The 15,317-nt window shown below is 32.9% G+C and overlaps 2 protein-coding genes across 2 annotated transcripts; both read right to left on the reverse strand.

The window, feature by feature from the left end:
* Positions 1 to 208: 208 nt before the first annotated feature.
* LOC131627756 (uncharacterized) lies at positions 209 to 4,010 on the reverse strand. The gene is made up of 6 exons (XM_058898616.1): positions 3,780 to 4,010; positions 3,159 to 3,428; positions 2,892 to 3,065; positions 2,638 to 2,744; positions 1,326 to 1,621; positions 209 to 1,064 (listed from the first exon to the last, which is right to left on the reverse strand). The coding sequence occupies exons 1-6, from the start codon at positions 3,885 to 3,887 to the stop codon at positions 415 to 417; spliced, it is 1,605 nt and encodes a 534-aa protein (XP_058754599.1). The 5' UTR covers positions 3,888 to 4,010; the 3' UTR covers positions 209 to 414.
* A 4,057-nt stretch (positions 4,011 to 8,067) lies between these two features.
* LOC131600407 (large ribosomal subunit protein bL35c) lies at positions 8,068 to 10,384 on the reverse strand. Its single transcript, XM_058872576.1, has 3 exons — positions 10,043 to 10,384; positions 9,836 to 9,952; positions 8,068 to 8,365 (listed from the first exon to the last, which is right to left on the reverse strand). Exons 1-3 carry the CDS (start codon positions 10,289 to 10,291, stop codon positions 8,288 to 8,290), a joined length of 444 nt encoding a protein of 147 aa, XP_058728559.1. The 5' UTR covers positions 10,292 to 10,384; the 3' UTR covers positions 8,068 to 8,287.
* Positions 10,385 to 15,317: the final 4,933 nt, after the last annotated feature.

Below are 15,317 nucleotides of genomic sequence, written 5' to 3' on the forward strand. Positions count from 1 at the left end.
ATAAAGATTCTTTGATAGATTGCAGTTGAAGAATGAATCGAAGAAAGAGTTTTCATTTGTTGAGAAAAAATATCAGTAATTTGGAAATTAATTTTTGTTTCAAAAAATATATGTGACGTATCATGCATGTATCAAACATTGATTATTATAACTTTGCGCAACTTATAACTCACCAGATATAAATTCAATGTATTTACTAGGCAACGCATAATTATAAATTCAATGTATTTACTAGGCAACGCATAATTGACTTGCACGCAGACAAATGTCAACGAGACTAAAAGTACCTATTAGTTTAATACATGGGTTGCACCAAGGTTCTTCATTAAAATATTTTCCAAATCCTAGTGCACCCCATGATAAAAATTGAACTTGTTTTGCCTACTTGAACATCCTAAAATTTCAAACATGAGACTAATCTTCTGATATGTTAAACAAGAACTTTGGAAGAGATGTTATTCGAGGGAGATTCAGAAGCAAATCTCCATATGAGTCTTTCCTTGACATGCCCGGTGCCTGATGGCCATGGAGATTTTGAAGCAATTCTTCTAATGAGTCTTTCCTAGACATGCCCGGTGCCTGATGGCCACTGTAAACATTTCTCGAGTCCTCTTCGGCAGCCTTCACATCTATTTTGATTTTGTTGCTCTGCGTTGACTCGAGATCATGACCAAGTTCAATATTGTTTCCATCATTAGGTCCTTCAACTGAGCTCTTGTTGTCATGCGAATTGTCATGTGAATTTGGCATTGCTGCAGGATCCTCTTGCAGAAGACAGCAAAGAGAATTGACCCTAGACATAAGTGATATTTCGTCAGAATCTGTTATAACATGATTGTCAGTAAGGAGATGATGTGCAATGTTCTCCAGCATTACACAGACGTCCTTTCTTTTAGCAGAAGATGACAGATTCCCTGAGGCCTTTTCTTCGGAAAGGCGATGTTCAATTTGGTCAATTTGGCCAATAAAATCGCTGACTGACATGGACTGACGAAGCCCCTGTAGTTTTATTTGATCCCAGTTTTTTGGGCCCTTCGAATCAGCTTCAGAACTATTTAACCCTTCTGTTGCACACAAGGTGGAAATAAAAATTCCTTTAGAAAACAAAACAGATTAAATTCAATATGGAAACATGTACAGCTGCATCGAGAACTTGTACATTATAAAACTCTCACTCTAACACACATAAACTCAACTCTCTCTTACACCCACACAAGAGGAAGGTGGTTCATGGCCAAGTTCCTTTCATTCAAAGTTCTTATAGTTTAATAAAATAATAGGTCCAATATCAAAGCCAATCAAAATCAGAGCCAATTTCTTAGTACCTGAACTAGAAGAAGCTCCTTCAAAAGGATTGCTGTCTAAGGTAAATGATGGTGACAGGGATGAATGAGGAGATCCCGTGTTCTGAAAACGAGACGTAACTGATCCTTTGCCATTGGCTTGATCTAAATCATATTTTTTAAGATTGTCATACTTATCAAAAGCAAAATCAGAATGAGGTGAATCCAACGTTGTTATATCTGGCTGTTGGCTTAAAGACTGAAGACGTTCATCACACTGAATGAGCTTTTCAAAATGCTTAATCAGCAATCCTTGTTCACATTGCAAAAAATGCTTCCTACAAATTAAACAACAAGATAAAGTTCCCAAATACAAAGTTCTAGAATAAATATGAGGAATAGGAAAGTAAAAACACAGTGCCAGCCCATTGCAAAGTAAAAATAACAAATTAACCAAGTGTTATATGAGAAATGGCGGATTGCGTAACAGAAGCCACAATGTGGTTGAAATGTAAATAATTGTATGTAAAATAAAGCATGTTGCACATAAATAAAAGCTGCGTGAACATAAATTAAAAAAGTAAATGACATTGAACTCAAAATCTTATAACTCACGCAAATAATAAAGCATGATGCATAGTTACAAACATTGCTGCAGAAAGCTAAAAACAAAAATTAAAAGTGACTTTAAACTGAAAATTTAAATAGTTCAAAATAACTAATAACAAGTAGTTCTAACAAGTGATAAAAGATAAAAAGATCTAATTATTCTTCTCTTCTCCAACATAATCATTATGTGAACAAAGTGAAGACCTGAGGCGTTATTTGATGATGAAGGCAGTGGTTGGCTTTTTTTTTTTCTCTGAAGAGATGAATTGTGTCATTAGTAGGTAGTGGTAGTGTGGTATTATATATAATACCCACTAACCGACTAACCTTTTCAGATTTTCTACTTTTTGAACGTTTTAAAAAGTTTGACTAATATTCATTGCATCCGTTGTAACCGTTATTACCAAAACCCGCAGCTATAGCGCAAATAGTGGAGTTGACATATCATACTGATTTTCATGTTGGCTACCCCAAATTCCGATATACAATAGCGGCATATTGGCGCTATACCAGTTTTAAAACAACACAATAAATCATAGTACAATAATGCATAAATGCTTATCTACAACAAGGAGTCATCCAAATACTATAAAATTTAACTTGACCAGTCTAACTCAATGATTTCAACAAGTTATGTTAGTCTTATTAGTGCAGTCTCTAATATTTTAGAAGGTTCTCCTGCTCATTTAATGAGAAACATAAAAGTTGATCGCACATCCACATGAAAACCTTAAAAGCAATATACCTGGATTTAATAGCCTCTCCACCGGTAAAATCAGTCGATGTCTGCCACAATGTATGCTTTCTAGGTTGAGGATTAGTCTCCCTAAAGAAAAGAGGCTGTCTAGCAACCTACAATACACATAATATCATTTATAAATCAATGAACACTGGACAATTTCCCGTGCATAATTAATTGCATTTGTGATTTGCAAGTTGAAGAACTATAAACTACTCAGCTAACATAGAGAATACAAAAATAATGGGAGAATAAATTACCTCTATAGACAATGTGCTAGGTCCGACATCAGGACAATTTGCTTTAAGTGCAGTGATATCTGCCCATTGTATTTCGATTTTACTCTTCAGCTCACCCTCAAGAACTTCCCAAACAAGCTTCTGTTTGGCAAAGTAACACTTCGCCACTAAATCACCCTCATGTTTTGAGATATACTACAACAAAGACAATATAAAAATATAAATTAAATCCATTCAGAAAAAGTAAATTCCCCAAAACACAAATCATATGTAAAATCTCGAATCTACCTCCCAAGAACCAATTCTTAAAACCGTAGCTGGAAAATTCGAAGCCTTAAGCCTTTCAACAGGACCCCGGCTCTCCTTTTTCACTCCAGAGCTAAGATTATCGTCCTTTGCATTTGAAACAGACTTATCCCCTTGAGAGAGCTTCGATTCAATCAAATCTAACAGCGAAGGGCTCTTCCTAAGACGTAAACCCAAAGGGCTAGGCTCATCTAGTATGTTATGATCTTGAGAAGGAAAACTGAAACATGGACCATTTAAACTACTCCATTGCTAAACAATAAGCAAAACCATGAACAATAAGAAAAATAAGTCACAAAACAAAGCTGAACAATATTAATTAGTTAACAATATATTTTTTAATGAATTGATTCAACAAAATTGAGTGTGATGAATCTAAAAATTAATCAAACAGAAAAAACCCTAACCCTAAATTGAAGTTTCAGATAATCAATTTCGGAGGCAAAATCAATTTTTCAGACAATCCAATCCCAAACATATCAAAATCAATTACACAACTCTAACAATTATGATTCTTCTGAAAAACAGAATCGAACGTAACAGTAAACATAATAAAAAAATAAAAAAGTGAAATCGTAATGCAATAATTAGAGAGGTACAAACTTTGCAACGCTTGTTGAGAGGAGCGTGTTCTTCTTCGAGCGAATCTTCGATCACGAAATTGACCTTGGATTCAGAACCGTGATCCCTTAAACCCATAAACTGAACCATCAATTGGAAAATCGGAAATTGGAGTGGCGAGAAGACAAATCGAAGACAGAAAATTACAGAACGTAAACCCTAACTTTGAGGAGACAGAGAGAGAGAGAGAGAGAGAGAGAGAAAGAGAAGAGAGAGTAGTATTATATAGTTGAAGGTGTACGCGTAAAGGATTTAAAAATTTCATGTCTTGTGCTGAGTTGGACAACACGTGTACAAATAGTATTTCATAAAATAAAACATAGTCCTTATACCATTACAAACACGTGTAAAATTTATTCTTTTGGATTTTTTAAATATTTAAGGAAGGAGAAAATTAATGATTATGATTTGTTAATTAATGATATTTATTATTTAAGGCCGTTTGATTTGCAGATAAGAGAATGTGATGAAAAATTTGTAATATAAGTTGGATTAGAATAGTAAAAATATAATTTACTTATAAAATATAATTAAAATTAAAAATTAATAAATAAAAAATATGTAAAATTACTATAAATAAAAAATGAGAATTATTGCAAAAAATCGTTGAATTGAAACTCTATTTGATTTAACTAAAAAGAAAAAAAGATATGCATTGACCATGTAAAATGATATCATGTATTGTGTAGAGTTGGACAACACGTGTACAAATGTATTATTCAGAAAATAAAACATAGTCTTTATAAACTTACAAACACGTGTAAAATTCATTCTTTTGGATTTTCTAAATTTTCAAGGAGAAAATCAATGATTATAATTTGTTAAATAATGATATTTAGGGCCGTTTGATTTGCATATAAGAGATATGATAAGATTTGTGTATCATATTTTATTTAAATACAGTGTTTGATGACACAACATGATGTATGATAAGTTAATTCTAAAATTTATCATATCTTTTCTTATTAATTCAAATTATATCTTGAATATAAGTTGGATTAAAATCTGGCAGGATATGAAAATAATTTATTAATTTATACTTAAAAAATCTAATTTAAAATAAAAATTAAACATTATAAAATATAAATCAAGATCAATTTGATATTAAATTAAAAATTATTAATAAATAATTTATAAAAAATGTATGATTTTGTCATAAAAGTAATTTTGTAACTTTATATATTATAAAAAATTAAAACCTAATCAATTAAAACATTTAAAAATAAAATAAAATTATTAAAATTTTACAAATATAAATATTGATTTTTATTTTTTTAAATCAAATTAAATATGTAATTTACATATTATATATACATATTTTATGTTGCTTATCTGACATATAATAGAATTTATGATTTTTTTAAAAAATTGAAAATGTTTAGTCAATTGTTTCAATGAATTTTTTTAATTATATAAAATTATTAATTTTTTTATCAAATTTTAAATTTTAAAGCATTTCACATAATAATTTAGAGTAATTCTATTCTTACACTCAACACTTACACCAATACTTACACCAAATATTGTTCACTGTGTTTATACGGTGAACAATGTTTTTTAAAATAAAGTAATAATTTTTATTTTTATTTTTAAAATTAAGGACGACACTATTCATGTATGGACGTGCATTAATCAACTCCATTACTGCATTAACCAAGTTTTTACAATGCATTAATCAAATTTGATTAATGCAGTGTAAAAACTTGGTTAATGCAGTATGAAGTTGGTTAATGCACGTCCGTACATGAACAATGTCGTCCGTAATTTTAAAAATAAAAAATAAAAATAATTATTTTATTTTGAAAAACATTGTTCACCGTATTAATACGGTGAACAGTGTTTGGTGTAAGTGTTGGGTGTAAGAATAACATTACTCAATAATTTATTCTTTACCTTTTTCAGAGTGTCATTTTCTCCACAACGCAGTCTAAAAATTTGAAATGTTTGGGTCTTTTGCTTATAGCTACATATATATGTATCCTCCGCATAACATGATCAAAAATATTTGGCTCTAAAACTTCAACTAGCAGAATAGGATATGTTTGAAACCATTCTATATTCCTAATAACTCTATCAACCCTCGAGTAAATTGTGCCATTACTTTCTTTATTTGACCATGTAAAGTAGTCTCCAATGCTATCACATTCGAATAATCTTGTCTTTTTCATCATTTGTTTTAGGCCAACATACTCGCTTGTGTGCACCATTTTACCTTCTATTCTATCTTACTCTTTAAAGACACTGTTAAAGTTTCCCATCACAATCCATGGGCCATGAGTTTGCCTTTTGAGATTCCAATATCATTCTATAATCCTCTTCTCTGATCCAGTGTGTTAAATGCATTCACCACAGTAATCCAATGCATAAAGGTACCATCCAAAGCAAACACCCCATAATGAATCAGTTGAGCAGCACTAGCCACATATCTGACATTAACTCTACTTTTATCCCATATCATCCAAATCCTACCATTTGCATGATTATTGTAGTTATCAACATATGATCATTTTGAACCCACTTTCTTTCTAATCGATTCACACGTCTGTTGTTTCACTCTTGTTTCAATTAGAACAACAATTGTTACATCCATATTATTGAGACTGGAGCCAATCTCTTTATTCTTTGCTTTTTTGGTTAACCTTTTTATATTCCATGACAATCACGGCACGTGACGAAAATCATATGTCGAATCATTCCAAATCCACAATGCTTTGAATCCGTTTGTGCACTTCAAGTTATCCTGCGACTGAGTTTCACTTCAATTTTCTGTCATCAGTTATTTTCTGATATGTTTTCTAGACTTGCCAACCACGCTCCATTGATTGTCATGTTGCTTCAGTTCTTCCACATTCTCATCTAGACTTGTATCACTAGTGTTCAGTGTAGGTTGTATATGAGGTTTTTCTTTTGCCCTCCATTGTTTTGTTGTGACTAGTTTGGAGCCTAAGGTTACTTTTGTCTTGTACTGATGTCCATCACCTGCCAGTTATCACAAAACAAGGGTTTTCATTCATACTCCACTAGTTGTTTGAATTTTTCCTTCTCCATGTCTTTAATGTTCACATAGTCATGTCGATTTTGAGTAATGTCAGTCTCGGTTAGAATTCATGCATATGATATCCTTAGTTTATTCGCAGAACATTCATCAGTAAATAAAAGCTTTCCCAATGCACTACCAATTTTTCTTAGAATCTTTGCTCCCCATAGATGTAGCTACAATTTGGGTAGTTTTACCCATATAGGCACTTTCCTCGTCATATTCTGTTTCAGAGAGAAATCATGTTTCCAAATATGCAGAAACATCGTCATATTGTATATTGTATGAGGCCATTTTTTCAACACGATGTCCCTATCTTGTATAGATTTGAATCTCATGATGAAGCATCCATCCTCGTTGTAGTACAATTTTGGGAGCTCAATGAATGTACATAAATTCACCATATACTGCTTCACTGCATTCATAGTGAGCTCCCCATAGCACATACATAATCAGAGCAGATTCCAAGTATTTCATCTCAATTATCACATCTTCATCATCAATGTCAATTTCTATTTCCCCATCCACTACAGTCTATGCTAAAAATTTGATTGTCAGGCCATTAGAAGGGATCTAATTGCCACTAATAACATCAGCCTATAATTCCTCCATTTCCCCCTGCTTGGGTTATTTGATTTGGTGCTCACCTTCCTCGTCTATCTTCTTCAGATTCTTCAATATATGCGTCCAATTGTGCAATTGCACGATTGCGTTGAATCCTCTTTCTCCTCGTTCGATTATTCAACCCCAGAACCAACTCAGTTTTGATCTAATGTAAATTGTAAAGTTAAAATTTTGGCAATGTAAATATTTTCAAACATCCATTATTTATTTGCTATGTTTACCTTTCATGCATCACACATAATTCCCATGCATCACACAAATTCAACACTAGATTAACAAAAGACAAATTCAATGATAAAATTAACTATAGAAAGATCTTTCAAGAGCATTATATTTTTGTAATTATAATACTATAATCAAGGATTATATTGTCTTGAGATTCAAAAAACAAAATATTTGTTAACTCTATTATCAATTGTATGATTTACTTTTCTTTCGAGGTATACCCATAATACTTTGTTGCAAAAAAGTATCCTGATTCCTAAAAATTGAAAGGCAAAAAAGTTCATTAAACATATAGATTATGGTGATCGCATGATTCACCACCAAAAGTTCATAAAAAAACAAATTCACCACACAACAAATGCAATACTAAACAGGAAGATATGGTGAAATGCAAATAGTAGAAGTGACTGATATAAATACAAATTGTTATTACATGATACAACATTTTCACGAGCCACTGATATTTCAAGTGGCAAAAACCATCTCAATTCATCTCTAAAATAAAACAACTTTCAAATACTGTAAAAAGATATTGGAGATGTCACAATTCATTAGACTAAACAGGGCTAGATTCATGGCTCAGTTTTGCAATCACAGCATTTATTTATGTAGCTTGTCTGTTTACTTTCAGATAAGGCAATGCTCCAATTACATTGTTGTAGTCACTTCTGTTGACCTGGACCTGTGCTCGACAATAAAAAAGATGTTAGAGATGAGGAATTTGATTCCATAACTTAATATGCGTGTTTAAATTTATCACTTCACATCAATTTACAGAAAAAATTTATGCGATAGACATTTGCAGACAGTAGACAAGTATGCTGTGGATGTTTTGTTGTGATTATGAAAAATCAATTGAAAATGTGCAACTTGGAATGCATATAGTCTATTAATATAAACAAGCTTCAATCAGGACAGTATCTATCAGACAAATGTCAACTTTTTGAGTATGATTCAATGTTCTAAACAATATCTGCTACTGAATGCTAAAATGAGTAAATTCCACATTCTCATACAATAACTACCTGATCAAGGAAACTTATAACGAAGTATCTTTGTGAGAAACAAGAATTTTGTGTTCTTTTTGTACGAGAAAAAAGATTAGACCAAACTCAACCATGTGAAAAACTCAATTCACAGGATAGTTAGGGAAAAGGCAAAGTCTTTTCAAGTTTGTTTTAAGACCTTACTACTCAAATTTGGCGCATAAGATCAAAATGGCTTTAGGGGTATCAGCATATATGGACATTGACGCATAAGATCAAAATGGATTTAGGGGTATCAGCATATATGGACATGGAAATTGGAAACCAACAAAGATATATGTGAACTACTAGAGCTATATTTTGCAGATAGTTTGTTTGGCACGAAAATGCATAGTGTAGATGTTCTCATATCACAATCTTGTATTTATCCTCAAGATGCGTGAAAAGTTGAGACAAGACAGACTTTATCATCCAACTTTGGCATCTATTCCCATTTCGTGGGAGACACCCTGATTTAGAAACTCACAATCCATCCCAAAGAAAAAAAAGAGTTAATTAAAACATCTAGTAACATAGTAAAACTTCATGACATTGTTGAGATCAAAAGAACACAGTTTTGTTGACAATAGAGCCACGGATAACAACTTCACAAAACAATCTAACCAGTCAAGCACCCTTTTGTATCAAAACTCCTAAGGAACTCTTGAGCAAGAAACGGTATGTGGTCGCGGATAAAGACTTTTGTGATTTCGATTGGTATAGGTATTGCAACACTGATTGCGATTGTCGTACTGTGAATTAACTATAATTTTTTTAATCTTAAAAACGATGAATAACAATATCAATATTGGCACCTCACAGATAACCAAGCCAATATCAATATCGTGCTGTTTTTGCGGTAATATAACGTTTTTTAAAACCTTTGGCTGAATGTACTTTATATTCCGGATAACCAACACCAAATTAATCCAGCACACAAATACCATACTACAAGCATATTATTCAATTAGTTAGAAATTTTGAAAAAAATCCTCTATTAAGAACATGAAGGTAGAACAGAAACACTCCACATGCCACAACAAATACTAGCAATTGTAAAAGAAGCAATTATAGTTGGCAATGAATTAGGTTTCCATTGAGAAACCAATGTAGAAGAACAAACTAACCAGTTTGGAGAGACGCAATTTCCTCTTTTTATTCTTCTTGTATAGCAAATGTTGCTTCCCTGCTCTCCTCCGTATAATTTTGCCAGCACCGGTAACCCTAAATCGCTTCGCCGATGCCTGTGAAAAATCAAATTCAAACAATTTCAAAATTGAACACTGAGACGAATGCGTGGAAGAGTGAGAGAGAAAGGGAGAGTATAATAATACCTTGTGAGTTTTCATTTTGTAGCCTTTAGCGGCTACAATTGTGAGAGAACGAGGAGGAGCGGTAACAGCGGAATGGTTTTGGTGAAGAATTGGAGCGGAAATGCTAGCGGACCAATTGAGTTTGAGGGAGTTGGCATTGTTTGAGAAAGGGAGTTTAACTGAAGTGAAAGAGAGGCGAGAAGAAGAAGATGGTGGGAGTCTCAAGGCGGAGGAGGAGACTGTGGCGGTTGCGGAGGCCAAAGCCGCCATGTTGAGAGTTTTTTTGGTGTTAGATTAAGAATGAATGAGAGTCCTAGATGATTATGGATAAAGAAGATAGTTGATAGATAATTGAGTGGTAGCGACAATGTAGATTTTGTGGATAGAAAGTCATAGAGGTAAAACGGTAAAGGGGTCGTTTCATATTTTTGGTTCTAGCTTCTTATGTGATTATTTAAAATGACTTCGCGGTGCGGTTTTGACGGTTTTGACGAAAAAAATCATCCGAACCGCAAGAGAAAAAATAGTGCGGTTTGGTTTGGTTCGGTTGGCTTTTAAAAAAAATCCGAACCAAACCAAACCAAACTAATGCGGTTCGGTTGGTTCGGTTTTTTACAAATATTTTATTGAGCCATACATACACATATAGATGATAACATAATTTTGTATTTATACATTCATACACTATCAAATAACAACAAAACTCGTCATATTTTGACAACAATTTTCCATTTAATATGTAAAAATTAAATTAGACAAAAGAGGAATATTAAACATAAAATAATAGCATAAAACAATATAAAAATTATTATAACGAAAAAAAATAGAAGAGACGAAAGATTAGTGAAAGTGAAAAAGAAAAAAAGTGTTGAGAGATTAGAGAAGAAGATATGCGATACAAACGAAACTGAAATACGGAACATTTACATAAAAATGAGAAGGTGAAAAAGAAATAATATAAGAGAGTAGAGATTATAGAAGAAGAAGGAAGACGTAAGTGACAATTTGACAAAGAATGTGCGATAATGTTATTAGAGATTTTAGAAGATCGGGACTGAAATTATATGTGTAAGGATGAGAAAATTGTTCGTAATCATAATGCTAATGTATAATAAGTTTAAGTTTGGGTTGGATGTGAGTTAGTAAAATTTAGGTTGTAACATAGTGCGGTTTGATTCGGTTTACAAAATACAAACCGCAAATCGAACCGAACCGTGCGGTTTTGTAAAAGCTGACCCAAACTAATCCGAACCAAATGCGGTTTTTTGCGGTTTCGGTTTGGTTTGGTTTGATTTGCGGTTTTCTATTGGGTTGGTTTGGTTTTGATCACCCCTACTTTCGATATTGCTTTGAACGAAATTTACAATAATTATGACATAATTGATTGTGTGTCACAGAGATTAGGTAAGAAGTGTTTAATTATTTCTCTTAGGCAATTTTGCCTTGGCTACTCCTTTTTTACTGCGGGAATTAGATGGTGTTATTGTCTTGCGTGAAGGTAACAAGAGTTCTAATTTAGATGGTTTTTCTTTCTCCTTCCTTAAAAGGTTTTGAAATTTGTTTATAGAGGGCGTTGGAGTGATGTTAGATGAGTTTCATCAGTTTGCCTCATTACCTCGTTCTTTTTGTTGGAATTCGCCTCAAACCTTTGAGGAATTCCTATCACTATGCAATGACAATGAAAGAAAAGAAATAATATTTGGGAAGCAAAATAAGGGGTTACGAAAATAAGGGGAAGGAAGAAGAAGATTTTCTGCAAAGTTTCTCTCTGCCCACAAACTGTGAAAATTCTGTTATTCACTTGCAACTGCAAAAACTGTGAATACAAGTTGTTATGAAAATAGGGGTTACTCCCTCTATTTATAGTTTTAGGTTTGCTTTCTCCCTAAGCAAACATAAAAGCTCAAAATATCTATTTTAGACCTAAATCGAATATGTGTGTAGCAACCTTCTTACAACACTTCGACAATTACAAGCACTTCGATACACGCCTAGTTTTGACACAATCGAATTACAAGCACTTCATGTCCCTGATGATCACTACTTGCTTATTCAACGGGTCGAACAACTTGTCCAATCGCATTCACCTGAATCCAAGTACCATTGGTCCTTATTTTATCTTCATCTCTTGTTGTGATCATCAGTAGCATCTCTTCTTCTTCATGTTTTGCAAACTTTGCATCACTTTCTTGATTCTCGCGCTTCTCTGGACAATCACTCATATAGTGACCATACTTCTGACAATTGAAACATTGTATGTGCCTTTTGTCAGGCTTTCGACCACCACATATTCCTCTACCAGCAACACCACCTCTTTGGTTGTCTTGGTATGAAGGTTTTCTCTGATTTGACCAGCTTCCTTCTTTCTAATTTTGACTAGTCGAATTGTTGTACCCACCTCTACCTTTATGTTCCAACTTCTTTTACCTTTCTTTTCTTTTGTTGACTGAGCCTGCAGAGCCACATCACTCTTCGACTTGCTTGCAGCTCTTTCAACCATTTTTTAAATGACTAAGTTGATTTACTTTTTTAATGAGAAGCATGCAAAAAATCACTTAAAAATACGTTGATTTACTATTTTAAATAAAATATCAAAGTTGTAAAATAAAATGAAGGAAACTAGTGTTAAAAAATAAAGTTGGCCCTAGTAAGACTTGAACCCATGCCCCATAAGTGAAAGGCTCAAAACATAGCCACTGAGCCAACGCAATATATTTGTTAAACAAATGCGCGCGTAAATATATATTAGAAAACGTGTTCCAAGTTCAAACTGAACTTCATCTTCAACCTCAAGAACCTTAAAACTTCAATTTAAAATTAAATGACTAATTTGCACAATCAGTCCCTAAAACCTTAGGGCTTATACTCCCTACATGATTCTAAACAAGATAGAACCGAGTTTTGTTCAAAATGATGCACAAATGAGAGAGATCAAGTTTGAGTTTGTTACCTCTGAATTGAGAATCGAAACCTGCAATGGGGGTGTTACAGAGATGTTGTGATGATCCAAATAGATTCCTGGTACCTCAAGGATGCTAACTGAATGCTTGGAAGCTTTTGAATTTGCTTGAATTCTTCTGCTCGACTCCAACTGCAAAACAAAAAAATAAAAATGGAAAATTGTGTTCCAAGTGTTACATATGTGATTCAATGGATTGGATATCTTCTATATATTATATAGAAGGTATCTAGATTGGTAGTTTGGACAATGTATGAGTCAAGTGAAAGTTTGGTGGTTAAGGCTCAAGAACACTTGAAAATGGAGGTTTAATGGTGATTTTGAGTTAGAGGTATTTTTTAGGGTTGTGATTATGATGAACAGCTTCTAAATGATGTATAGAAGCTATTTGGATGGTTGTTTGACACTAAGAATACTCAGAACTTAAAATGACTATGAAAATGGCAGAAAAATGGACTTTCAAGTGAGAGGGTGATTTTGAGATTTCTTGTGTGTTTCATGCAAGGAGCAATGCTCTCTATTTATAGGCACAAAATGTGACTTGTGTAGGGAAAAATCATAGCAATTGGCTTTGTGGTTTGAAAGTTGTATCATTTTGCTTCTTCATGAAGGAATGAGAAGTTTATGGTTTCAAGAGCAAGGTACAAGTTCAAGCATGCTTGTAATGAATTTATCTGCACATTAGGAGTTTGCTTGTAGGATTTGTGTTGCTTTTGCTGCAGAAGAAACAATGTAGAGGCTCAAGACAAGTTGACTTGGTGATTAAAGCCTCTTTTTCAAAATGGAAGTGTGATCTTTATGCCATAAGTGGAATGATTCAATGGTTAATTATCAAAGCACTTGGTTAATAGCTCAAAAGCAAGTGAAATCAACTGATTATGGTGTTTGGAAAAAGTTATGTGGTTTGCAATCAAGCATCTTGCAGATTTGAATTGGATTTGGAGCTTTGTTCTTCATGTTCATGCTTTGAATTTCAAGTGTTATGGTGCCTTATTCACAAATTCATAACTCCTAGCTCAAGAGTTGAAATTTCATGCTAATGGTCCCTTTGGAAAGCCCTTGCTACATATTTCAATCCACTTGTTTGTTGTTTCTTCAAAATAATTTTGGAACTAGGTGAAAATTGGTCACAAAGTTGGAAGAAATCTAGGTTAAAACACTTAGAAAATTTATAAGTATTTTGTTAGAAACTTCATGATCCCATAACTCTCAAATGATTCATTTTTTGGGAAAAAGTTATATGTGGCAAAGCTGTTCATTGGATCAAGATCTACAACTTTCATGTTGAAAGTTTTTCCAATTGTATACTTGAAATTTGAATTTACTTGCTCATGAAGTTATGACTAAAACACTTGAAAATACTTCGAATCTTTTTAAGTCTTTGAATTTTCCAACTTTGACTTTTGTTGACTTTTTTATTCTTGATTGATTTTCTTGATTTTTATTGATTAAATGACTTTAATAATCATATGTTGATGATTTTGATCTACAAAAGTCTATAGTTGACCAAATTTCTCAAAAGTCAAAGGTTAACCTACACAGTTGACTTTTTCCAGATGAACTGCATTCTTGAGGATTCCAATTGAGTCAATATCTTCTCTTCAAATGAGTGATGTGAGTGGATTATAATGTTGAATTGAATACCCTTGAATCATTTTTTGAGCTATGGAGACATGTCCTGATTAAAAGTCAACTTCCCAGATGAATTAGGTCAAGAACCCTAATTTGTGCACTAGATGAAGTTGGAAGTTGTTGATCTTGAATTAAGCCACCTTTGGGTTTGAATTTTTATGGGGATAATCATTCGAGCATATGAGAATGTTTGAGCTCCTTTGTGGGCTTCACAACCATAATCTTGTCTGAGCTTCTTGATCAATCACCTGCCTTGGGAAACAAGCAACAAGCAACAAGCAAAGCACAATCTCTTTTTTTTGAATATTTTTGTTAGCAAATGACATATAAATAATAATGAGGATGATGATGATGATGATCATACTATGCACAAAATGATGTGGGATCTCAGGGTCAAAAATTGGGGTGCAACAGACCTACTCAATTTTTATATTATATTACACTTTCACATTTTTAAACAACTCAACTACTTTTTTTTTCAAATATCCAATCAACCCATCAAAAACTCTAAAATGGGTCCAACAAATCTCACAATATACTACACATTTAATTTATATAGTCGTTTTTTTATAAAATAAATGAAAAAGCAGTCAATAAAACATAAATAGTGTTGGTTAGATTGTGAGCGTTGTACATATGGGATGATAATATTTGTCAAATATCCAAAACATTCTTACACCATCACTTAAAAAATTGTGAAAGAAC

The sequence above is a fragment of the Vicia villosa genome, linkage group LG1, assembly GCF_029867415.1.
Source record: "Vicia villosa cultivar HV-30 ecotype Madison, WI linkage group LG1, Vvil1.0, whole genome shotgun sequence".
Classification (NCBI taxonomy): domain Eukaryota; kingdom Viridiplantae; phylum Streptophyta; class Magnoliopsida; order Fabales; family Fabaceae; genus Vicia; species Vicia villosa.

Excerpts from the sequence above, each read along its gene's own strand:
- LOC131627756 (XM_058898616.1), bottom strand. The coding sequence starts at position 3,887 with ATGGTTCAGTTTATGGGTTTAAGGGATCACGGTTCTGAATCCAAGGTC. Across the intron at positions 3,429-3,779 it reads CTCTCAACAAGCGTTGCAAA|CAATGGAGTAGTTTAAATGG; the intron begins GTTTGTACCTCT and ends CTTATTGTTTAG. Across the intron at positions 3,066-3,158 it reads TAAGAATTGGTTCTTGGGAG|TATATCTCAAAACATGAGGG; the intron begins GTAGATTCGAGA and ends TCTTTGTTGTAG.
- LOC131600407 (XM_058872576.1), bottom strand. The coding sequence starts at position 10,291 with ATGGCGGCTTTGGCCTCCGCAACCGCCACAGTCTCCTCCTCCGCCTTG. Across the intron at positions 9,953-10,042 it reads ACAAAATGAAAACTCACAAG|GCATCGGCGAAGCGATTTAG; the intron begins GTATTATTATAC and ends GATTTTTCACAG. Across the intron at positions 8,366-9,835 it reads AATTGCGTCTCTCCAAACTG|GTCCAGGTCAACAGAAGTGA; the intron begins GTTAGTTTGTTC and ends TGTCGAGCACAG.